At 48.7% G+C, this 24,004-nt stretch overlaps 2 protein-coding genes and 1 long non-coding RNA gene across 4 annotated transcripts in view; 1 reads left to right on the forward strand and 2 right to left on the reverse strand.

Annotated features, from left to right (window-relative positions):
• Window positions 1-3,408: 3,408 nt before the first annotated feature.
• LOC126522238 (uncharacterized) lies at window positions 3,409-9,733 on the reverse strand. Its single transcript, XR_011895254.1, has 3 exons — window positions 9,448-9,733; window positions 7,901-8,481; window positions 3,409-4,555 (listed from the first exon to the last, which is right to left on the reverse strand). It is a non-coding gene; the product is annotated as an uncharacterized lncRNA (long non-coding RNA).
• Window positions 8,514-9,451, reverse strand: LOC140212819 (uncharacterized). The gene is made up of 2 exons (XM_072288593.1): window positions 8,565-9,451; window positions 8,514-8,521 (listed from the first exon to the last, which is right to left on the reverse strand). Exons 1-2 carry the CDS (start codon window positions 9,286-9,288, stop codon window positions 8,514-8,516), a joined length of 732 nt encoding a protein of 243 aa, XP_072144694.1. The 5' UTR covers window positions 9,289-9,451.
• Window positions 9,734-13,296: 3,563 nt separating the features above from the next.
• The window catches only part of LOC126522316 (uncharacterized), a 73,821-nt gene continuing 63,113 nt past the window's right edge, over window positions 13,297-24,004 (forward strand). For both annotated transcript variants that reach the window (XM_050171044.3, XM_055066345.2), the window contains exon 1: window positions 13,297-13,405. In XM_050171044.3, the coding sequence (XP_050027001.1) occupies window positions 13,403-13,405 (3 nt within the window). In that variant the 5' untranslated portion in view covers window positions 13,297-13,402. The remainder of the gene's footprint in view (window positions 13,406-24,004) is intronic.

Consider the following 24,004-nt stretch of genomic DNA (forward strand, 5'->3'; position numbering starts at 1 on the left):
AGTAGGCAGCAAGGTAACTGTAGGGAAAGCGTACATGTAAAGCCAAGGCCCTGCTATCGCATGCACGTAAATGCAGCTTATGGTTACGGCGTAAAACATTTTTTGCGCCCATCCACCAATCATGGAGCATGTAAGAACATGGTGAGCAGACGCTGAGCAGACCACCCGGTATGGATCAGCACATTTCGAGGTGCTTTAGGCCTTCCTATTGGCTAAATATTTGTTTAGCTTCCACAGCGCTAAAACCGCCTTAGATTGAGTATAAGCGACTATGTGTCCGCCGCGTTTCAAAGGCGATGCCAATAAATCGTCATCATCATCATATCTCTGGCGTGGCAACGAAAGAATGCAAAAAAATAGTGAAAACCGCGATCCACTAGAAAGAGCCGTAAATAAAGATATCTTTCAAGAACTTCTCGAGGTGAACTCGATAGCTATAAAACGTATACAAAGGTTAGGTCGAACGTTCAAAAATAAGAAACGACCGGTCATCCTCAGATTGTTCGACACAAGAGACAGAGCGTTAATTTTTAAACAATGCCACAAGCTGAAGAACACTGCTAACCAATAAGTGAAGTCTATTCGCGAAAGTTTGAAAAGTTAGAAGTGAGCTGTGCGTAAGTACGAAAGAAAACCGCAAGAATGGGGACTAAGTTTCCTTAGGTTTTGACAAATTGTACATCAATAGCATAGCTCTCAATTGCAGCGACGAAAAAATATGAGAAAATTCCTGTTAAAAAGAAACACAGAAGTACACCGTCCAATGACCCGTCGTCACGCGCAAGCGCAGAAATGGGCACGAAAGTCGCCAATGTACAAAAAAAAGTTTCAGAACTATCATGTTTAGAAATATTCCAACCTGCCTTCCACGGAAATTGAGCTTCAGCCAAGGCAAAACACCTACGTGTCATGAATTTCAATGCTCGTAGCGCGGTGAATAGGGCAGTTTTCCTAGGCATTGCTTGCTACAACACGATCCACACATCGCTGTCATAACGAAGAACTGGCAGCGTGGCGATATAACAAATGAACTCATCTTTCCACCCCATTACAAAGTTCTTCGTAAGGGGAGCATGCGCAGAGGTGGAGGCGTAGCCGTTCTAGTTAAAGATCAGATAAGAGCTGCCCTGTCGGCGATATTCACGACCTGGAGTACTTATGCACTAGGTTATCATGCTGGGGTCATTGCTTTTTGCTGATTGCATGTTACAGACCATCTAACGCCACACCTGATTATATCATTAAACTTCAAGAGCACGTGTTTCACTACCAAAATAATATTTTTTTTTATCTGCGATCTTAACTTACCCGGTGTAAATTAGGAGCTCCTCCAAACAAACAATAAGGCTCATACAAACGCTGACATTAGTTTTGACATCATGCTAACACATGATGTAGTCTAACTGGTTAATAGACGCACGCGTTTGCAAGGGTCATCATGTTCTTATTAGATGTTATATTTTTAGTAACAATAAAATTCAATCAGCGCTAGACGACAGGACCAGAAAGAGGAGGAGACAAACCGAACCACTTCTGAGCATATCGTGTCAATCGCAGATGATTTATTTGATCATTACCTTGTCTCGCTTTTCTTGCGGATTGTCAAGGCTACGTCTCCTAAAATTACCAAAACCAATTCTTTTTAAGGATTACCCCAGAGCTGATGACGCCAGCGTTGTTGACTACATGGAAACCTGTCTTACGGGTTTTGCATAAAGCGTTTGTGATGGGTTCACGCTATGGACAGCCTTTACTACAATGTGCAGGCATTGCATAGATACATGCATACCTACTATAACTTCGCGGTCGTTAACGATTCTACAGAAGGTAGCGGTTGTTCTGGCCTCGAAGTGAGCTTCTTTGCACTGCACAGTCAGTGTCGGGCACCGGCGCCGTCTCGGCGGGCGATGATGAAGGGGCTGCCTCATCGGGAGCACCCAAAAAATGCGCACGGCAGCATTTTGGACGCAACAGAAGCGAGGGCAAGCAATTTTTTGCTGTTACCGACACAATATTTCAAGTTCGCTGTGGGATGCAGTGCGATGGTTTTTGGCTCATACTTATTTTATTTATTCAAGAAAACCCCTAAAGGTCCTCAAATAGTGTATTACATAGTCACGGGTGGGCGGGGGAGAGGTAGTAAAATAACATGGGAATCAGAATAGTTACACAATAATAGCGTGACTGGCATACGAACCAAAACCTGAATTATAAATAGCGCGTGAATAACATCGCGTGGGGGGGGGGGGGGGGGAGGTGTAGGAAAAGAGCAGTAAACGCAAGACCGTACATTATTTTGGACTAGAACCCGCACAACAGTTTTAACGCTAGTCATAACCCGTGATATAGAAAATGAATAATACAGGGCATAAGAAAACCTAATAAATGCTTACAAATGTGCTCAAAAACAAACAAGAAAGCAAAATAGAAATTTCAAATGCTGTAAGATGCTTACTAGATAGAGCAGGAGAAAATTTAACATGTTAATGGTACAAACATCTCAATCGGCAAGAATGAAAAGTGGAAAGTGGACACAAATCAATTAAATCAGACAGTGTGTTCAGTGTATAGCAGCTCCGGAAATCTCGCAGCGCTTCCTTCAGTAGCGACGTGTGGTGGCATGTGGTTCCATTCGACGTTAGTGCGCGGCATGAATGAATTTCCTAAACGACGAGAATGAAATCTCGGTCGTTTAATTTTGACCTGGGGATCGCGGCGAGGTAAAATCGCTGCAGGGGACTGAAAGAAATCGTCAGAAATAATTGCATGATGATAAACTCATAAACAAGCGCAAAGCGAGCTGCTTGGTGACGATGTGATAAGCTTTCTAACTCTGAATCATTTGTCAGTGCAGATATGCTGCTATGAAGCCAGTAATCTGAAAAAAAGAAAGAGTATAGCACGGTTTTGCATGAATTTCATCTTAAGAGTAAGGTAGGCCTGAACTGGATCCCAAATGGCGGCAGCGTATTTAATTTTTGGACGAACAAGTGTAATGTACTCGAGAATACGTGTCTGAGGAGGGCAAGTTTCAGAGAATGTTTGAATGGCCGAGTGAACACTTCGCTTAAGGAAGGATAACGTCGATATGAAAATACCATGTTAGATCTGATTGAAAGTTAATTCCAAGGTTATATGTAGTACTAAGTTCAATTTCGGTGTTATTTAGAAGGTACGATGTTGTTAAACCGCCATTACGTTGAGTAAATGACGTTAACTTTGTTTCGCATGCATTCAACGTCTTTAAATGGACACTAAAGCGAAACAATAAATCAGTTTAGACTAATGAAGCATTGCTTGAGAATCCTGCAGGCAGTAATTTCAAAAAAATAGTTTGATTATGAAGGCCCCTCGCCTTCGCTCAGGGGGTCCGCGAGCCGCTACCAGCACGACAGAGGACCAGTGGCGCAAAGAACAAAAACCGCTTTAATTTACGGTAATATGAAACACTCGATCAATTACCGCAGCCTCGCGGCCAAATAAGAAAACAAGCAAACAGCAAAGAAGCAAATCAGCAAAAAGCAGCAAAAGCAAAGAAGCAAGCAGCAAAAGAGCGAGGCAACAAAATATACAAGCCAAAGAGAGCGACGAAAGAACGGCCGTTACAAACCATCAACCAACACAATCTTTCGGTCGATAACACAATGCATAAAGCCCAGAAAGCAAGCAAGCACCGAGCCAGGCGCGCAAGCACAGTTCCAAAAGCGAACAAGAGCACTCTTTCCGCGGACACAATGCAAATACGCTTTCCCCCTGCTCTGCAGCACGCTCGGACAGAGACCTAGACGGGCCACGCCCCACCAGCGCCTCCCCAGGCCCGCGCCCCGCAAAAGAACCACGAGTGCCGTCTCCGCTGCATTCTTATCGGGCAGCCGCCTTCCCGGCAGTCCCCGCGCGAGTTCTTACGATACCGCGATCGATGCGCATGCTCCATGCGACGAGTGCCGTTGTGGCGCGCGTTTCAAAGGCTTCCCCCGTGCGCGCTGCAGAGAGGGCCAAGGGCCCGACACTCCCCCCCGTACAAGACCGGACACCCGCCTGGGTGTCCAACAGCACTATGTAACAACACTATGTAACAACACTATGTAACAACACTATGTAACAACACTATGTAACAACACTATGTAACAACACTATGTAACAACACTATGTAACAACACTATGTAACAACACTATGTAACAACACTATGTAACAACACTATGTAACAACACTATGTAACAACACTATGTAACAACACTATGTAACAACACTATGTCCAACCGCACCATGCATCGTCCTAGTCGAGTACATCACGGCTTTTGCGAAGCAAAATGTTCGGGGCAGTTGGCACGCGATAGGCTGGAATGGTGCCTGGCGTCGTTCGGTGCTCCACGTGACGGCTCCAGTTGGCATGCGCTCAAGGCGCGCGCTCCTTCAGAGTCAATTCACTTTTCGCCCAACCAACGCTAGCGCACATCGGTCGCCCCGGTGAGAGGCCGACGACGTAGGTGATGTTTCGATGGGCCGCCGTGGCAGCCAGGCTGGTCACATTCGCTGGAGTGGTAGCATGGCATTCTGCGTAAGGCGAGGATATCCAAGGACAGCAAATGTAAAAAGAAGTCGCGATTAACAGATAACGGACGTAGGGTACAGCCTCGTTAACTGCGGAACTCGTGGTAAAGGCTAACTGCTGTCTGATGGGCGCTCGTAGTACGCTTTGAGGTCGTGCAAGCTTACGGGCCCTATTACTCTGCTGCCGTGTTTTTCCCGCAAGAGGTACACCAAACTAGAAATACGTTTCGCGATCACGTAAGGGCCATCCCATCTAGGCGCGAGGGAAGCAGCAAACCCTTTTGCAGCATCGCTGAGTGGGTGCGTGCGGCGGAGCACTTCGTCGCCGACCGCGAACTCCAGGGGCCGCCTGCCTTTGTTGTACTGATTGCCATGTTCCAGGCGGGCAAGGTCCAAGTTTTCCCTGGCCTCCTTCAGAGTGTGGGCCAGGCGGCTGGAAAGGGTTTGTGTGAACGTGGAATAATTGCAAGTTGGTAATTCAGAGCCGTTGGTGAATGCATGCTCAATAGGAAACCGGAGCTCGCGACCGAGAAGAATAGCCGCTGGCGTAAACCCTGTCGACCGGTTTACTGTAGTCCTTGTGGCGAAAGCCATCTCCTGGATACGCACGTCCCAGTCCTTGTGCCGCTCGGTGAAAGCCACCAGCATTGTTTTAAGGTTTCTGTTGACACGCTCTGTGATGTTGGCTTGAGGGTGGTATGGTGTAGTCCTTTTGTGCTGCACGCCAAGAGCTTTGCAAGTGTCAACGAATATCCTGCCTGTGAAATATGTGGCATTGTCTGTGATGAGCTGCGCTGGGAAACCGAAACGGGTGAACGCTTCCAACAACTTATCCCAGATTATCTTAGAATCCAGCTTGCGCAGCGGGTACAGCTCTACCCATTTGGAGAAATGGTCAGTGACCACTAACAAGTATCGATTCCCTTTAGCTGACCTGGGGTATGGGCCCATAACATCACATGCCACAATTTCCCATGGGTATCGACTCTCAACTGGTTGCATGAAGCCCGGTGGCTTCCCTCCCCTCGGTTTTACGGTCTGGCAGGTAGGACATGTGCGAACGTATCTAAAGACATCCTTTCTCATGTGCGGCCATGTCGCGACGCGACACAACTTCTCGAATGTTTTCTTGCCGTCGCTATGACCGGCGAGCCGGGTGTCATGAAAGTACTCTAGAAAAGGCTTGCGCAGCTTCCTAGGCACAACGACACGGAATGGGGACTCGCCGCAATCCGTATCGGCAGCAGGTATATACCGCAAGAGCAGGCCATCGTCTGCTTGCATGTAGCAGTCGTAGTTGCCGCTACCGGCAGGTTTGGCGCCGTCCAGTGCCTTGCGTATCAAGTTGCACTGGTCGTCGCTTAGCTGGGCATCGAGTAGCTGCTGGCGGGAGATCAGTGTTCCCCAGGCGTCCACAGGCACTGCCACAGCCAGAACTTCGGGTGCCGGCTCGCCGTCCCCGGAGAGTGGTGCTCGGGACAGGGCGTCAGCTACCTTGTTGAAGGTGCCTTTCCGGTATTCTACTCTGTAATTATACTTCTGAAGAGAGAGGGCCCAACGGGCTAAACGGCCGGCTGGGTTTTGTAGCTTTGACAGCCACGTCAGGGCCTGGTGGTCAGTCTGAATAGTAAAGTCAGCCCCATCCAGATACATGTCAAATTTCTTTAGTGCAAATACAATTGCTAGGCACTCTTTCTCTGTTACGGTATAGTTCCGCTCCGCTCCTGTGAGAGTGCGACTTGCAAAAGCCAGAGGGTGAAGCTTTCCTTGGTGCTTCTGAAGCAAGACTGCGCCGATGCCATACTCACTTGCATCGGTCTGCACGGTGAATGGCAGGTTGAGGTCGGGAAGCAGCAGACGTGCGGTATCGGCGATAGCCGATGACAGAGCCCGAAATGATCCCTGCTCCACGTCAGTCCAGTGCCAACTGGCACCTTTCCGTAGGAGCTGGTGGAGAGGTCTTGCCAGGTCAGCGCAGTTGGGGATAAAGTGGCGGTAGAAGCCCACCATGCCCAAATACCGCTGCAGGCTCTTGACGTCGGTTGGTGGTGGAAGCTGCAGTATGGCCCGGAGTTTCTCCTCGTCAGGCCGGAATGTGCCTTGCTCGACAATGAAACCTAGGAGGTTGATTCTGGTAGAAACCAGTTGAACCTTCCGGGGGTTAATGGTGATGCGTGCGGCCTGCATTCGTTGTAAAACGGTGGTTAGGTGAAGGAGATGCTCCTCCAGGGTATTCGAGAACACTACCACGTCATCCATGTAAGCCATCGCATAATTGAATTTGGCGTCTTGAAGCACAATATCTATTACACGCTGAAAGGTTGCCGGTGAATTGCACAAACCAAAAGGCAACCGGACGAATTCGAACAGTCCCCGATGGCAAGTGAATGCCGTCTTTGCAATGTCACAGGGGGCGATCGGAATTTGCAGGAAGCCCCTGCTGCAGTCTAAAGTAGTAAAGAACTTTGCGGACCCAAGTGAATACATCACTGAATCGATCGATGGGAAGGGGTACGAGTCTCGAACTGTGACAGCGTTCAACCGACGGTAATCGACACACAACCGCGCCGTGCCATCTTTCTTAGGTGCTAATACAACTGGGAACGCCCAAGGGCTCTTAGACGGTCTTACTGCACCGGTAGCGATCATTTCGTCTAGCGCACTATCAAGAAGCGCTCGCTTGTGGATGCTCAGGGGCCGCGGGTTGAAACGAATTGGGCGGGCACATCCGGTGTCGATCCTATGAGTAAGCACATTAACGCTTCCAGGAGCTTCCGTGAACATTTCGGCAAATGGTTTAAGCGCTGTCTCGATTTTGGTCTTCTCCGCCGGAGATCCTGTGAAAGACTTCAGAACAGTGAGAATGCCACTACCAGTCTCGGAGACCGCAGAGATATTGGCGGTAAACAGATTTGACTGTGGTTCTCCTGGCTTAGTCATGAACTTGAGTGGATGTGCATGCATGCCGTACTGGTAGGTGCCTTTAGAGAGATCGAGAACGATTCCTGCTTTGGCTATGAAGTTACGGCCCAAAATCACAGGGCAAGAAAGTCCGGGAAGGTGTAGGAAGCGTTGCCGGAATTTTTTATCATTGATGGTAACCGTTAACCGGGCTGCTGACGTAGCGGACGCAACGTGAGCGGATGCCATGCGAAGGGTCGTGTTTACACTTCGTAACTGTAGACGTTTCGTCTCGCAGGCACTTTTGACTCGATCGCCGAAAACAGAAACAGCAGAGCCGGTGTCTAAAATAGCAGGTACTTCTATGCCGGCCATTTTAACCGCCACCAATGGTGTTTTCTCAAGGTGGGCGTCAAGAAGACTGAACGTGGACGGCAAAGCCCTCACCATTTGTCCGAGATCCTGGGCCTTCGGTCTGGGGGGGTGACACCTTTCCGGTACAGCTACTACCGTTGATGCCGGTGGTGATTCGAGTGTGAGGAGCCGTTTCTCTCCCCCTCTCTGCTGCCGAGGCTGTCTGCGGCTCAGCGCCGTGGCCGCAGGATGGTGAGACGACCAAAACACCCGGCTTTTCGTAGTCTCGGGAACGCCAGCCCTCGCTCGGTGCTTGGCGGCCGCTGCAAGATGCTTCGATGTTGCAAGTGACACCGCGTGATGGTAGGCTGCTGCCGGAGAGGTCGTTCCGGAGCCTGCATGTTGCGAGGGGACATCGGGGCGCGGTAGGTCGTTGGCCGGCGACTGGTAGCTGCTCACCACCGCCGGCCCTCGTCGTTTCCCTGCTGGAGGATGCCCGGGGGGCTCGGGCACTGGCTCTTGTAGTGGCCTCGTCCTCCGCACTGGAAGCAGACTGGAATGCTCCTGCGTGTATCTTCTGCGCCTGATTGGGCGGCAGCCGCTACAGGCCTGCTGCGGCCCCGAGTGCCTGGCAACGTTGTTGCGGGTTCGCGGACCGGAGGCCGTAAAGGTACCTGGGTGGCAAAGGTGCGGTGAATGAATGGGTCTAGCGCCCTTGGGGGTGGTACCATATTCCCCGGGCTTGCAATCTGAGAACCGTGCCACGCGCAAGACGGCTCGAGGGCGGCTTGAGGCGGGGGTGGAGGCTGGTAAGTGAGCTCTGCCAACATCGCCGCCTGAATATCGGACGCCGCTTTAGAGAGATCGTCAAGCGAAGAGAAAGTACGGCCCCTTAGATAAGCCTGAAAGCGTGGGTGAGATTGCCGGATTGCCCGGGTGACTCTTTCCGTTTCTGGTGCTGAAGGATCTGCGCGCTCGTAAAGCTCCTGAAAGGACCGTATGTATTCTTGGAGGCTTTCCTCCTCCGCCTGACTACGGGCGCGAAGCTCGTCTTTCATGCGGACGACGTAGTCTGGGGGGAGGAATTCTGCTCGCAGTAGCTGCTCAAAGTGCGTCCAACTTTGGAATGACTGGCGACGACGCCAGCGGGCGGCGGACCCAGTCAGGGCAACGGGCAAAACGCGCTGAAGAAGAACGTCATCCGTAATGGCTTGCGCGTCGCGGTAATCTTGCATTTCCAGAAGGAAGTCCGCCACCGATTTCTTATCTGTGTGGCCTTCATATGTAGGCACAGCGAGCTGAAAACGGAAGCTGGCTGCCTGGTTTGTCTGATGCTCGAGCAGCGCGGTCAGCTGGGCAATAATGCTGGACATATCTTGTCCGGGCGCGGCTTGGCCCTTTTTATCAGGCATCGTACAAGTGGTTTGGCGAGTATGATTTTCAACCGCGCCCTTGTTGACTTTACGCGAACGTAGGTGCATTAAAATGCCGGCGGTGCATCTTTGGTGTTGTAAGTGGACGGGAAAAGCGGTCCGACGGAATGGTCAAGCAATGTCAAGCGGTTCTGCGGAGGCAGGATGGTGCGGAATAGCGGAGCGCAAGGACAGCGATAGGTAGAATAAAACGTTCATTGAGCTTACGCGGGTCAGAGCGGTTGGGTACAGATGCAGGAGCTGTGGGACCCAATGTCGGAGCAAGTCAAGTAGGCCTAGGGGGGATTGCCAGCTGCCGCGAGATGGGGGCGGTTCCCTTGTTCCCGTGCTCGTGGTCCCTGCGGTGCGGAAGCGTACTCCAGAACAAAAACAAAAAACTAGAAGAAAACCACGTTGGGCGCCAGATGAAGGCCCCTCGCCTTCGCTCAGGGGGTCCGCGAGCCGCTACCAGCACGACAGAGGACCAGTGGCGCAAAGAACAAAAACCGCTTTAATTTACGGTAATATGAAACTCGATCAATTACCGCAGCCTCGCGGCCAAATAAGAAAACAAGCAAACAGCAAAGAAGCAAATCAGCAAAAAGCAGCAAAAGCAAAGAAGCAAGCAGCAAAAGAGCGAGGCAACAAAATATACAAGCCAAAGAGAGCGACGAAAGAACGGCCGTTACAAACCATCAACCAACACAATCTTTCGGTCGATAACACAATGCATAAAGCCCAGAAAGCAAGCAAGCACCGAGCCAGGCGCGCAAGCACAGTTCCAAAAGCGAACAAGAGCACTCTTTCCGCGGACACAATGCAAATACGCTTTCCCCCTGCTCTGCAGCACGCTCGGACAGAGACCTAGACGGGCCACGCCCCACCAGCGCCTCCCCAGGCCCGCGCCCCGCAAAAGAACCACGAGTGCCGTCTCCGCTGCATTCTTATCGGGCAGCCGCCTTCCCGGCAGTCCCCGCGCGAGTTCTTACGATACCGCGATCGATGCGCATGCTCCATGCGACGAGTGCCGTTGTGGCGCGCGTTTCAAAGGCTTCCCCCGTGCGCGCTGCAGAGAGGGCCAAGGGCCCGACAATTATTAGATGAGAAAATGAAGGTCCAAGTATCAGTATTGGAATTTCACGCCGAAACCCCAGCGCCGGTACGTCAGCGTGACGTCAGGGACTCCAAAGTATGTTTTCGCTTTTGGGCCGCGTTGGCTGAATGAAGGTTCCCGAAACTTGCCATGTTTAATATTTGGTTCCTTTAGAACACAATGTAGTCAGTCTGTACCGCTATATGTAATTAGTAGGCCCTAGAAGATACCATCGAAATCCAAGACGTCACAGCCCCCAGGTGTGGGAACTTAAGCAGGCGTCGCCACCCGTATTTCGTTCTTGCGCTTTTTCTGACTTACCAAACGTCTTATCGTTGTAAGAGTGGTGTTTTTGGTGTTGTAGAACGGTAATTTGCTGATACATAAGAAATCATTTTTCACTTTAGTGTCCCTTTCACCATGTGGCAAACCAAATATTATTATTGACAAGGTCGGACTGGAGGGCTTCACGATCAGTATCTTGGTATATTAGGGTATAGTTCACACAATCATCGTCGAAAAGTAAAACATGGGAGGACACAGAGTAAGACAAGTCACTAATGTAAATTACAAAAGCCAAGGTACCTAGAACACTGCACTGAGGGACACCTCATGTTAGGTCCACAAAACAAGAATGAGAATTATTTACGGCTGTGAACTATGTTCTGGGCGAAAGAAATTCTTTAATCCCCGAGATGACATTAGGGTGTATGTTAAGCGGTGTTACTTTAATAGAAATCTGTACTGGGGAACACGATCGAAAGATTTTGAATAATCGAGAAAGATAGCGTCAACTTTAAAGCGAGAAGCTAGTGCAGAATCTAAATTATGTAGAAAACCAGCGAGTTGAATGTCGCAAGAATATCCTGTTGCGGAAACCGCACTGTGGCTTACAGATTACACTGTGCACTTCGAGGTAGCTGGTGACCTGAGCGAAAATAATGTGTTCCAGTAGTTCGCAGATTCTATTAGTTAATGACATGGGGCGATAATTGAGCGGCAACTAGCGATAAGCAAACTTGAAAATGGGGAAGATTTTGGGTTCCCGCCAGTCCTGTGGAATAGTATGGGATTATAATTATTTCGAGAAAAGGGCACACGGAATGGGTGAGAGGCTAGCAGATATCTTTATCTTGTTGTTGAAGCTGAGATGGTCAGACGTGGAACAGAGTTTAGGATCAATTAATGAGTAAATGCCTTCTACGGTAATAGTTATTTCAGGCATCGTTAAGGCAGGGCGAATACGAATAAAAAGGATGGGCGTTCCGACGTCATTTGTTAAGATAGATGAAAACCATTGTTTAGTAATTTATCAATTTTAAAGTTGAAGATAATATCACCATTATGATAAATAAGTGCAATTCCAGGATGGCTGCGTAGGTTTAGGGCACCCCAAAAGTGTCGCGCGTTAGTTGCGAGGAGGGAATAGAGGTCATGTTCACAAGACAGACATGTTCACAGAAGACCCTTCTACAGATCCGCAATCTTTGCTCACTATCTTTAAAACGTGTTTCAGGGCGCCTTCTTTCGTTGCTCGAGCAGATAGCGCACATAAAAAAGTGACCCGCCGTGATTGCTCAGTGGCTGCGACGTTGCACTGCTAAGGCCAAGGTCGCAGGTTCAATCACGGGCATCGCGGCCCGTGATTCCAAATGGGACGTAATGCAAATTTTCTCGCGTACCATGCTCAGCACGTGAGAACAGCCCAAGTGGTGAAAATTATTCCATAGCTCTCGACTACGGTGGCCTTCATAACCCACTGTGCCATTTCCGAACGTTAAAAAACAATTTTTTTTTCAAGCGACAGCTCTCTTGGAACCCTTCTGACTTTGCTACGGGGGTTATTTTAGCTTTGTCGAATAGCTCGAACACAAGACAGCACTCGCGTAAAGCATATGGCCACGTGTATTTCCATCTGTACTTTTGCTACAGCTGTGACAGTGGCTGCCCGGTCGTATTCTCTGCAGAACTTGGCAATGACACAACAAACGATGTCTAAACATCCTTTGTAAGCAATAGGCGCCTTCACTTGCGCTATTCCTGTAATAAATCGAAGTTTTCCTACGTTTTTTTTTTTCCCGTCACGGTAGCCCAGTGGCCATGACATTGTGCTGCTGAGGTCGAGGTCACAGGTTCGATCCTGGCTGCGGGGGCCGCGTTTAGATTGGGGCGAAATGCAAGAACACTCGTGTTCCATGCTGCGGGTGCACCTTGAAGAACCCAAGGCGGTCAGAGTTGTTGCGCAGCCACCCACTATGGCGTGCCTAATATTGATGTCTTGGTTTTGGCACGCCAAACCCCAGGACTTATTTTTGAAGGCTCGTTTTCGGGCGATTCGGCAAGTCTTCGTGATTGGTTTCTTGCCAAATGGGGTAAACCTGGCGATAGTGCAATAATAAAATAGGCTGATCCCAGACACTCTTCCAAGCGCGGCCAGACGGGTCACCTGCAGGGGTTCTTCACGCGACGCCGTCGCTCCAGCTGGGCACGTAATCGCTATGCTGCAACACGGCACATAAAAAATCGACAGTTGCATGAAATTTTGCAAACCGCTGCACGCAAGATTCGCTTCACACGAATTCCAAGATGTCCGATGGGTCTGCACTTATTTACTTATTTCAATTCGAAAAACAACCCTGCGTGGAAAGGACGTATTCTGCCGAAGAGCCGAATTTTACACCTCTGGCAGTCACTCATAAGATGGAGCGCGATTGCCTATCAAATGCTGGGCGACAGATTTCAGGTGTGTATATCCGCTCGTGCGTATGCGGATATCGCGCCTGTAAAGCCGTTGCAACACAGAGCGCGCCAGTGGGGTTGTCGACCTTACATCTACGTTTACTCTCCCCCTATCTCATGCGCAGAGCCAACCACATATGGCATCCCGGGCGATGATTCCTTGCTCTTTAGAGTGCTTTATGTAACATAGATACGCGCTGATAACTGTAGGCGGACAAAACACTTATAGACAGTCTACCTTTTCCAAACTGTGGAGCTTGCCCGCTAGTTCAGGCATCAGCTGGAGCAAGACCCGCTCGTCCGCAAGCAGCACGCTGATTCTCTTCCCAATTCTTCACTGAATGAAAAACTATGGTATGTGGCCATCCCAAATTGTATTTCCAGGCACGAATGTGCACGTGCATTGAATCTTGAGTACGATATACTTAAAGCTATGCTTAATAACACAGGTGTAAATGTTACGTTATGAAACGTTGCGATGTGCCTAAAATTTGGCACTGGTGCCCGTCTTGCACGCGGTATTTTCACGCGTGTTAAATACCAATCAGCAATTTTCACAATGTTCTATTTCGCTCTTCTTGTAGAGACCATCATTCTTTTGGCCTTATAACTACCGCCGCGTGCTCGAGTGGCATAAGTGTGTATATATATATATATATATATATATATATGATAAAAAAAATTATTTTTTACATTTCCGATTTATTTGATGGGGTATATACATTATTATTTCTTATTCGGATCGTTTTCTCCATTACTTATCGCTTTGCTGAAACCTTTATAAATGCACAACAGCATTTCGTTGGCTTTTCTTGATATCTTAACAAAATAGGCCGAAGGTTTGAAAAAAGGAACTATTGCGTAGTGCATGACAATGTCAAAACTTCGGTTTAATCGTCACCTTGATGGCGTTTTGTAGCAGTTTCAGTACAATCTATTCAAACATATTTTGCGTTGTTTCTACCTAACTACACTTACCTTCAAATAAGGGGTCAATGTACTAATGTTTTCTCTGCAATATTTATGTTTCATCTTGTATATTACCTATGTTTTGTCTCTATTGTTATTTTTCTTGGTTTTTTCTATTAGTACAATATATAAGTATATTCTGTGACCAATACCCTCTCAATGAGGGCCTTTGTGGGTATTTTGAAGAAATAACCAAATAAATAAATATAGGGCTTATCATATACGCTGTTCCTGATGTGAAAAGCAGACCAGCACGTTGCTTACCATTAGTAATCGCACTCTCGTGAATTTCACATAGCCAGATGCACTTGCGTAATTCTGCCTGCTGTAGCAAAGTGAGCAGCGTGACGCCTTTTATTTTTTACTGTCAAGTGTGAAGTTGCAACTCAAGCATAAAACGGTTGCACGCAGGTATGCCGCGCTCATAGTGCTCGGAACGCATCAAGAAATTGTCCATGTTAAACATAGAACTGATTTTCCAAGTGACAGAACGGTCGTGAGGTTACGTTTTAGTCACCGCACTGCCGAATTGAGTGAGGGGGCTGTAGGCATTTTGCTTCATTTTCATCGGGTCCGCGACCCGGCGGAGGGGCATGGCCTCTCTGTCCCGACGTGGAGAGGCCCGCTGCGCGTCCATCCATCCATCCATCCATCCATCCATCCATCCATCCATCCATCCATCCATCCATCCATCCATCCATCCATCCATCCATCCATCCATCCATCCGTCCGTCCGTCCGTCCGTCCGTCCGTCCGTCCATCCATCCATCCATCCATCCATCCATCCATCCATCCATCCATCCATCCATCCATCCATCCATCCATCCATCCAACCATCCATCCACTCCTTAGTTGTGTCGCTCCGATAGCAAAAGGACATCCTGAGCAGAGGGGTCGGTTTTATCACTACTGTGCCTACTTCCATGGTGAAGCAGCAGAGGTAGAAATCATATTACGAGTGGCAGGCATACAATGCACTTTCATGCAATGCGGCTGCGTAAAACATAAAAAGGTAAAAATGCTGAAGTTGAAGTCAGTTTAGAAAATGACTTTGCACTAAGTTTCCGAACTTGAACTCGATTCATAAATTGGCATATATACTAGCAGCGAAATCTTCCTAATCTTCTGCGCGTTCACTGATCTCACACTCGCGCTTCTCATTAAAGCGAATAAAAGAACGCCATAGTTATGCTTGGCATCATCTCAATGAACATACTTTTGTGATCCTGGGGAGCGAAGGTCACTTGCTGCTCACGTGTCGTCTTAAGCACAATCGAATTCTGCGCGTAATTTTCACCCAGTGACTAACAGTCGCAGCTTTTTTTGTTAGATACGACGGTGCTTGATATATGCGATATAGCAGGCGCACGCGAAGAAACGATGTCAAGGTTAACGCAACTTGTTCCAGGGACAAAGCGTCAATGTCCTTTTGAGCAGATATGAGTTTAACGGCACACTGACTGATAATTCGATTGAAGCGTTCCGATGCTCTGCATCTGACTTCAAAGGCATCCATATCACGTACGGTTGTACGTAGATTTTTGTGTACTCAGACCGACTGTAATAACTGAGATGTGACGTAAGGTATTCAGCTTGGCGAGTTGAATTTTTTTATAATGTGCAGTATTATGTCATTTATTATTACGTTGCCATTATGACGAAACTTCCATTAGCGTAAACTCACTTGATGAACTTGCTGAACTTGGCTGAAAGGACGGTGGTGCATCTGTTTCACCATGACGTTCATACTGGAGTTGGCCATTGTTAGAAAGTAGCTGGCATTCGGCTTTTTCGTGCTTCATTGCTGTATATTGGCATGTACGCCTAGAATTTTAATGCTGCCCCAAACGTGCACGCGAGTTGGAGACAACATATTTGAGTTTTTCTTAGGTAACAGAAAACTTGACTAGGGTATATGGGGTGCGCATACATTTTTTTCTCCTTGATACAGCCCTTGTCTAAGGAGTGAAACGCCGGTTTTTTTATTTTGCTCGGAACATATTGCCCTATTTGAAGTGGTGCAAGATTTACAGAAATCTTTTCCCAATCAATATTTTAAGTTAATCTAAAGCAGCATTACCATGTTATGATTGGCACCTTACTAACATTCTTTGTTGTATCGCTACTTTAATTATCCGGTACAGAGATCTGGAGTATATCGATGTTCAGCCGTTAATATCTCGTGGTCACAGGCGACCTTAAATGAATATATACACATACCAATGCAATAAATTTCCTGACTGCGTCAAGATACACTAGAGTTTCGTGCCCGTTTGAATAAATTATGCTGTTCGCGCAAGCACCTCCTAGGGAAGCTTAATGAGAAATAAATTCGTTGGTTTTATGTGCCAAAACCACCGTTGCATTATCGGACGCGCCGCAGTGGGTGACTCCGGATTAATGTTTACAATTTGGGGCTTATTCACGCGCAGCTGAATTTGAATTTAAATGCACAAGTCTGCTTGCTTTTCGCCCCCATCGGGATGCTGCCAACGCGAGCTCGAGCTCAGCAGCCCTACCCTGTAGCAGAAGTACTGACAGCTGTGCGAGTTGGAGTTGATTCATATTAAGTGCGCAACAAAACGGGGACAAGGAAGGAGCAGTGGGCACAAGCGCATCTCTCCACTAGTTAATTTCAGGAAAAAAAAGACATGTGATTACTTCGTCATCACATGACAACCCTGATGGCGGAGCGGAACACCACAAGGAAAAACTAAACGGAAACGAAAGGCTATCGACCTTTTAATAGGCCGAGGAGGAAGAAGAAAGCGAGAAGGCAGTGGTGCTAGCGAGAAATGCGTCTGGTTGGCTACCGTGCACTGAGGGACGGGAAATGGGGGAATAGAAAGATCAGATAGAGAGAGGAGTGGGGGTGAAAGAATGACGCGGTGAGTTCCGAAGTTATAAAATTGTTCATCAACTTCAATGGGCGTGGCGAAACGTGTCGGGCAACAAGGTAATTTTTTTTTGTGCGAGTGACACATCCATCACGCATGTTTTGGTTATTTAACGCCTCTATGATTTTTCTGGAAATTTTTTGTTTGGCTGTCAAAAGGATTCGCGTTTTAATCAACGAAGTGTTACAGCCGCAAGAACTACAATGATCAACTAAATGGGTACGAGATGAGTTGCAGAGGGCTATAGCTCCTGGCCAATCACGGCGGGTAGGAAAATATATGAACCTTAGCCGTGTGTTGTCACAACCTGCTAACTAGCAGCGAACTTTGCAAATTCGCTTGTTATCTGCCACCGTTTGAATACGCCTCCCTTCCCCTCGCATGTATCCGTTCTATGCGCCAGACTGAATGTTATTTGATGTACGCAGCGCATGGCTTACGTGGTGCCGCTTCGTTCTCATAACATGACCTTATTTGATCGCCAGCACTTGCTCTTCTTTTTTGCTCTGCGATCTCCGCTGCTATAGCCTTCCTTTCCATTCACTGCTGATATTTTTAATGCGGAATGCTCCTCTTCGAGTCCGCCTAGTGTTGGAGTCAACCTAGCCTGAACGCTAGGCCTGCCAACTTTAAGCGCCGACTCTACGACTGCAGTTCAAGAATGTCTAGCCAGCTTCAGTAGTAGTGTATAGGTGGCCCAGAAGACTACAAATATGACTAGCGCACCGGGACCAGATGAAATCTCGACGGCTTTCTACAAGCACTACTTCGACCTACTTGGAGACACTATTGTGAACCTCGTGAACCTGCTTGTTGTTCATGGTCTTAAGCCGCCTCCTTTTTGCGATGGAAAGGTCAAACTGATTTCGAAAGACGGCTTGCATCCTAGAGACCCGAAAGCACGTATCCCTTAATAATTACTCTATTAAACTCAGAGTATGTGTTAGTCGCGGATATCTTGACGCTTTTGGTTAGGCTGTATAAGAACTGCTGGACTAGTTGGTCATCCGACATAATAAACGAGTTTTCTTCCAAGACCGCACACACAAGAAAGGAGACAACACGGGCGCTTACTTCAACTGTTTAATGAGCGTAAAAGCATCCTACGTATATAGCCCTCCCAGAGCCCCAGTTCATGCGCACGCGTACAAAGCATCAAGTAGATTCGGGTAAAAAACACGTTAGCGAAGTAAGCGTAAAAGAAATTTCTGCTAGGCCTCGTACAGAAAAACAGATGTGTCACTGACACAATTCGGACCAGCTTTTCTAATGCAAAAAAGCTTCCAAAGTTTCTCGTGTGGTTTGTTGCCTGACTCTACCCAAAATCCTCACATCTCGGAACCATGGGATACAATTGGTGCAAGCCCTGCAGTGTTCTACTAGCCGTTATTTTCCTTACCACTTTCCTTACCACCACAGCCATTATTTTCTATATCTGTTGCATGTTCCTTAAGTCGGGAACTTTCGCAACGCCCCGTCTTTCCAATATAGGTTTTCCCGCAGGGAAGCGGAATTACTGAACGCTGGGCATGCCCTTTGTGACCGCCAAACTTTTGCTTTTCGCAAGTTATGCGTCGGCTAAGCTGGGCTAGCTTTTTGGGAGCTGAAAACACTACCGGTACATCGTACCGGTTAGCCACTTTTTTTCAGGCAGAGGGAAACCCGTTGTAGGGAGCCACTACAGGCCACGCGTTGCTCACTGATTATTTTCTGCTGGCAGCAGCTTTTATCTTCTTCAGAAGCGTTTCTGCCACACGGACCAAGACCGACTCAGGGAAAGCAGCTGCAAAGGTTGTCAACTTCCTGAGTGACGACTACAGGCAGAGGTTTACAATGCGTTTATTACTACATTCGAGTGGGCGGAGTTATGGGGCAGGAGTATTTTCTGCATACTAGGGCAATAACCCCAGCATATATGCCGATCTACAAACTTTAACCACAAATCTAAACACTATGACGGCCATCGCGACCGCATTTCGATGGAGGCGAAATGCGAATACACCCGTGTACTTAAATTTAGGTGCACGTTAAAGATCCGCAGGTGTTCGAAAAAGAAATCTAAAAACTGAAGCATACTATTGATCGGCAGTTCATGGGTAAACGATAGCCCTTTTCCGAGTTTTATAAACTCATCTGAAAAACTGTTTACCGTTGCCTCATTAGAAACAGCCCTTTGCTTGTTTAGAACAGCTAAAAAGTCGTCCATGTAACGAAACACTTTAAGGACTTTGTCAATATTAAAATGATTAGAACGATCGGATAAAGAGCGATCGATGAATGATAAAAATATGTTGCAAAGTGTAGGGGCTATGCAAGAGCCGATGCAAGAGCCGATGTAAATGCCTTTCTGATGCAAGTAAGCTTGCTCACCAAATATGATAAAAGTGCTAAGAAGATAAAATTCTAAAAGGCCGAAAAAGTTATCCACAGTGATACCAGCGGTGTTTTGGAAAAATACAGGGCCGCATTCGTCTATGCATGCTTTTACAGTGGCACTGAATAGAATAGCTCTTTCGCTTCAACAGAATAAGCATAACCTATATCACTACTCTCTGCGAAAGAATGGGCTATATCCCCCGAACTTTTTGCAAGGAAGGGATCGGTTATTTTCAGGCCATTCAGACTTCTCTGCAGGAACCTACTGACGCAGCGCTGCCAGGTCACACCTTCAGTTATAATCGTACGAACTGGAGCTTCTGGTTTGTGCGTTTTAACACATAAGAGAAGATTTAACGCCCCACTGCTGGAATTAGTTATATCCATATCTAGTCTTTGCACATTTAGACGTTTACAAAGTGCAATAGCATTACTCTTAATTTTAGTTTGACCTCCTTTCACAGGTAGAAAGTTTTTGTTGACAGCTTGCACGGCTTTATTATTATACATTGTTCTAGGCAAAACTACGAAGCCGCTAACCTTATCTGCCTACAAGAGACAAAGTCCATTACCATTGAAAAATTTTACAACATCACGTAAACGGTATTTAAAAAAATTATGGGGTTTCACGTGCGAAAACCACTTTCTGATTATGAGGCACGCCGTAGTAGAGGACTCCGGAAATTTCGTCCATCTGGGTTTCTTTAACGTGCACCTAAATCTAAGTACACGGGCGTTTTCGCATTTCGCCCCCATCTAAATTCGGCCGCCGTTGCCGGGATTCGATCCCGCGACCTTGTGCTCAGCAGCCTAACACCATAGCCACTAACCAACCACGGCGGGTGTAAACGGTATTTAGGGCAGTTCTGCTCTGTCCGTGTGACGACACACTTGGCTAGACAGTCAATTCCGTCCAGTAGGCAACGCTCTGGATCTTATTGTGGGGCCTTTTTTCGTCACGGTCCTGTTGAGGGCTATCAGTTCGTGAGAGCCACACTTGGCTCAAGCGCAGCCTTAGGGCCTTTCTGAAGAATACTTGAAATGTTGGAGGGAATAGGAGGCACCACCCATAACTGTGAGACTTCCCTTTCCATTTGCCAGCGTCCCCGACTTTCCAATAGCCCAAAGGGCAAAGAACGCCCCATTTTCGGTTAGCCCATACCGAGCTAACGAAAAAACAGTCGTTGGCCTGGCGCCTTCTCCAAACAAACATGTATCCTGTTACGTTTCGCCTACAACGCGCGGTATAGCCGGCGCGGATGCAACGGACGCCGGAGCTTCGTTCAAAACGGCGGACATTTTGGCCCGTTCGGAGCTCCCGCAGTCTCCCCGCCAAGCGCGTCCAGGCGTGTTTCAGTGCCACGTGTCTTCGTGTGTGCGTGTGTGTGTGTGTGCCCACGCTTGTCAAAGCGCGGCAGCCGGGGAGAGGAGCTCCCCAAGTGTGAAGCGAGGAGGTCTGCCTGGCGCCTGCTCGGCGGATGCGTCACTACATTCGTCTCAACATGTCTCTCAGCGTGTCCGTGCCCTGTCACGTGCGCATCTGACGAGACGTTCCTCCTTGCCCTCAGCTGCGAGACTATAAAAGCAGCTGCCCCCAGACGCCGAGAGAGAGGCTCCGATTTCTTCTGTCGAGTTACGTGCTCTCCCGTCTCTCACTTCGGTCGACCTGACCGCCCGCTCTTTTGCGATGTTAGAATAAACCAGTTGCTCTGTTACCAGTCGACTCATGCTTTGCCGGGACCTTCGGATGCTTCCAGTGCCCCAGGCCGCCAGGCCAACGCTACCCTTGGGGCTTGCGACCCATTTGCAACAACGGGCGTCAGCACTGAGGTTCCAACAACTCGTGCCAGCGGTGCGATTCCAATAGCTGGTTGCCAGCGGTGAGATCGCGACAACGGAGGCCAGCAGCGAAGAGATGCGGTTGACTGTATGCTGAGCAGCACAACGACCATCCGGGAGCAGTGCAACGAGCCCTGTGTGATGACTGGTTGCCTGCAGCGGAACGACTGCGCTGAATTCTTGGCTGCGAGGTTTGGTGAGTGCGGGACTTTCTTCTTCTGAGTTTTGCCAGGCTTTTGTTAGTGTCAGAAACAGAGCTGGTAATTGTGGTTGTCGTTGCTGCCGGGTTAGTTTGCGGCAAGACAATAGGAGGCAGTAGAGAAAGCAGCATTCAGAGCAGCCATGGATTTGAAGTCGTTGCGCAAACCGAAATTGCTGGAGCTTGCAAGAGAGTTGGGTCTGGATGTCTCAGACAAACTCAGAAAACCGGAACTGCTAAGGGCTATTCTTGAGTTAGAAGCTGAGGATGACGAGCTGTCGGAATGCCTTGAGACCATTGAGGAGCGGGCAAAAAGACAGGAGCGCGAACTTCAAGAGCAAAAAGAGAAACAGGAGCGCGAACTTAAAGAACAGAAACAGGAGCGCGAACGAAAAGAACAAAAAGAAAAAGAAGAGCGCGACCGTCAACACGCTTTGGAAATGAAGCGTCTCGAGGTAGAGATGGAACGCGCTCGTAATGGAAGTCAGGCACACGGTGCAGGAGAACGAGTATCGTTCAAAATGACTGATTTGATGCGGCCGTTTAAGCTTGGAGAGGACATTGGTTTGTTCCTGGTTAACTTTGAGCGAACGTGCGAGAAGCAGGGGTTCTCTCGGGAAACGTGGCCACAGCGCTTGCTCACTTTGTTACCCGGCGAGGCGGCCGACGTAGTCGCTCGCTTGAAGAGAGAGGAGGCAGAGGATTTCGACCAAGTGAAATCGAGTCTGCTAAAAAAGTACAGGCTGTCCGCGGAGGCGTTCCGTCGGAAGTTTCGGGAAAATGAGAAAGGTAAAAGTGAGTCATATACAGAGTTTGCCTACAGGCTTATGTCAAACATGCAGGAGTGGCTCAAAGAAGAGAAAGCGTTTGGTGACCACGAGAAAGTTCTGCAGTGTTTCGGGCTGGAACAGTTTTATAGTCGGTTACCTGAGAACGTGCGGTACTGGGTCTTGGATAGGCCAGACGTTAGTACGGTGGCTAGAGCCGCTGAGCTAGCCGAGGAGTTTGTGACGCGTCGGGCTCGCGGAGCTAAGGACGGTCAAAAGGGTGAATTTGGCTCCAAGTTTGAGAGGCCGAAGTTCACGCCCATGAGAAAGCGGTTCGAGACGAGGCAAGCGCGCGTGTGTTATACGTGCCAGAAGCCGGGTCACTTTTCGGCGCAGTGTCCGACCGAACGTAAGGAGACGGCGGCAGCCGAAGCCGAACGCAGAAAGCGGTTCGAGGCGAGGCAAGCGCGCGTGTGTTATACGTGCCAGAAGCCGGGTCACTTTTCGGCGCAGTGTCCAGAAACAAAAACAAAAGTCGTGTTTTTGTCATTATGCAGCACTGACGAGAACATGAAGCTTCTCGAGCCTTACATGCGAGACCTCCTCGTGAACGGGAAAGAGTGCCGAGTGCTTCGCGATTCCGCAGCTACGATGGATGTAGTTCACCCCTCTTACGTAGAACCCGATATGTTCACGGGCGAGTGCGCATGGATCAAGCAAGCCGTGGAAGCTCATAGCGTGTGTCTGCCCGTAGCAAAAGTGCTTATTGAAGGACCTTTCGGAGCGCTTGAGACGGAGGCCGCAGTGTCATCTATGCTGCCCCCCCAGTACCCGTACCTATTTTCGAACAGGTCCGATCACCTCCTGCGCGAGAAGGGGCTTTTGTTTGGTGAGGCTAGCGTTCAGGCCTTAACCAGATCGAAGGTTCGGGAGCTCGCTGCAAAGGCGGTAGTTGCGGGGCCGACGTTGTCGAACAATGAAAAAGGGTCAGAGGCGCAGCAAGCTGATATTCAGAGCACGTCCGAACTGAATAAAATTGAGCCTGTAGCGTTGAAGGCATCAGATACTGGAGAGGAAATGCCCGACACGGGAAAGTTAGAAGAGCTATCTGCAGATTTGCTCATCGCGCCTACGTCAGATGGACTGAATAGGTTGCTAAAAGTCAGCCGGTCGGCTTTGATAGCCGAGCAAAAGAAGGATGGCAGCCTAGAAAACATACGCTGCATTGTCAAGGAAGGTGTCGCCAAGAAAAATGCTCGCTTTGTGGAAAGAGGTGGGGTCCTGTACCGAAAGTATCTAGACCGCAGAGGAGTGGAGTTCGATCAGCTGATCGTGCCTCAGTGCTACCGTCAGGATCTGTTGCGCTTGTCGCATGGGGGTTCGTGGTCCGGACACCTAGGAGTTAAGAAAACTAAGGACCGTCTCTTGCAAGAGTACTATTGGCCAGGGTGTTTTCGGGACGCAGACCACTTTGTGAGGACATCTGACACCTGTCAGCGGGTGGGCAAACCAGGGGACAAATCGAGGGCGCCGTTGAAGTTGGTACCTATCATTACGGAGCCTTTTAGACGGCTCGTTATTGATACAGTGGGACCTCTGCCGGTAACAGCCACGGGGTACAGACACATTTTGACTGTGATCTGCCCAGCGACAAAGTTCCCTGAAGCAGTGCCGCTTAAAGAACTAAGCTCAGTTGAGATAGTCAATGCACTACTGTCCATATTTGCGCGAGTTGGTTTTCCTCCGGAAATCCAGTCAGATCAGGGCACGGTGTTTACGAGCGCTTTGACGACAGCCTTTCTCGAAAGGTGCGGGGTAAAGCTGTTACACAGCTGAGTGCACCACCCCCAGTCGAATTCCGTTGAGAAGCTCCACTCCGTCATGAAGCGCGTGTTGAGAGCATTGT

Source organism: Dermacentor andersoni, chromosome 6, assembly GCF_023375885.2.
Source record: "Dermacentor andersoni chromosome 6, qqDerAnde1_hic_scaffold, whole genome shotgun sequence".
NCBI lineage: Eukaryota > Metazoa > Arthropoda > Arachnida > Ixodida > Ixodidae > Dermacentor > Dermacentor andersoni.

Coding starts and splice junctions, on each gene's coding strand:
- LOC140212819 (XM_072288593.1), bottom strand. CDS start 9,288: ATGCACCTACGTTCGCGTAAAGTCAACAAGGGCGCGGTTGAAAATCAT.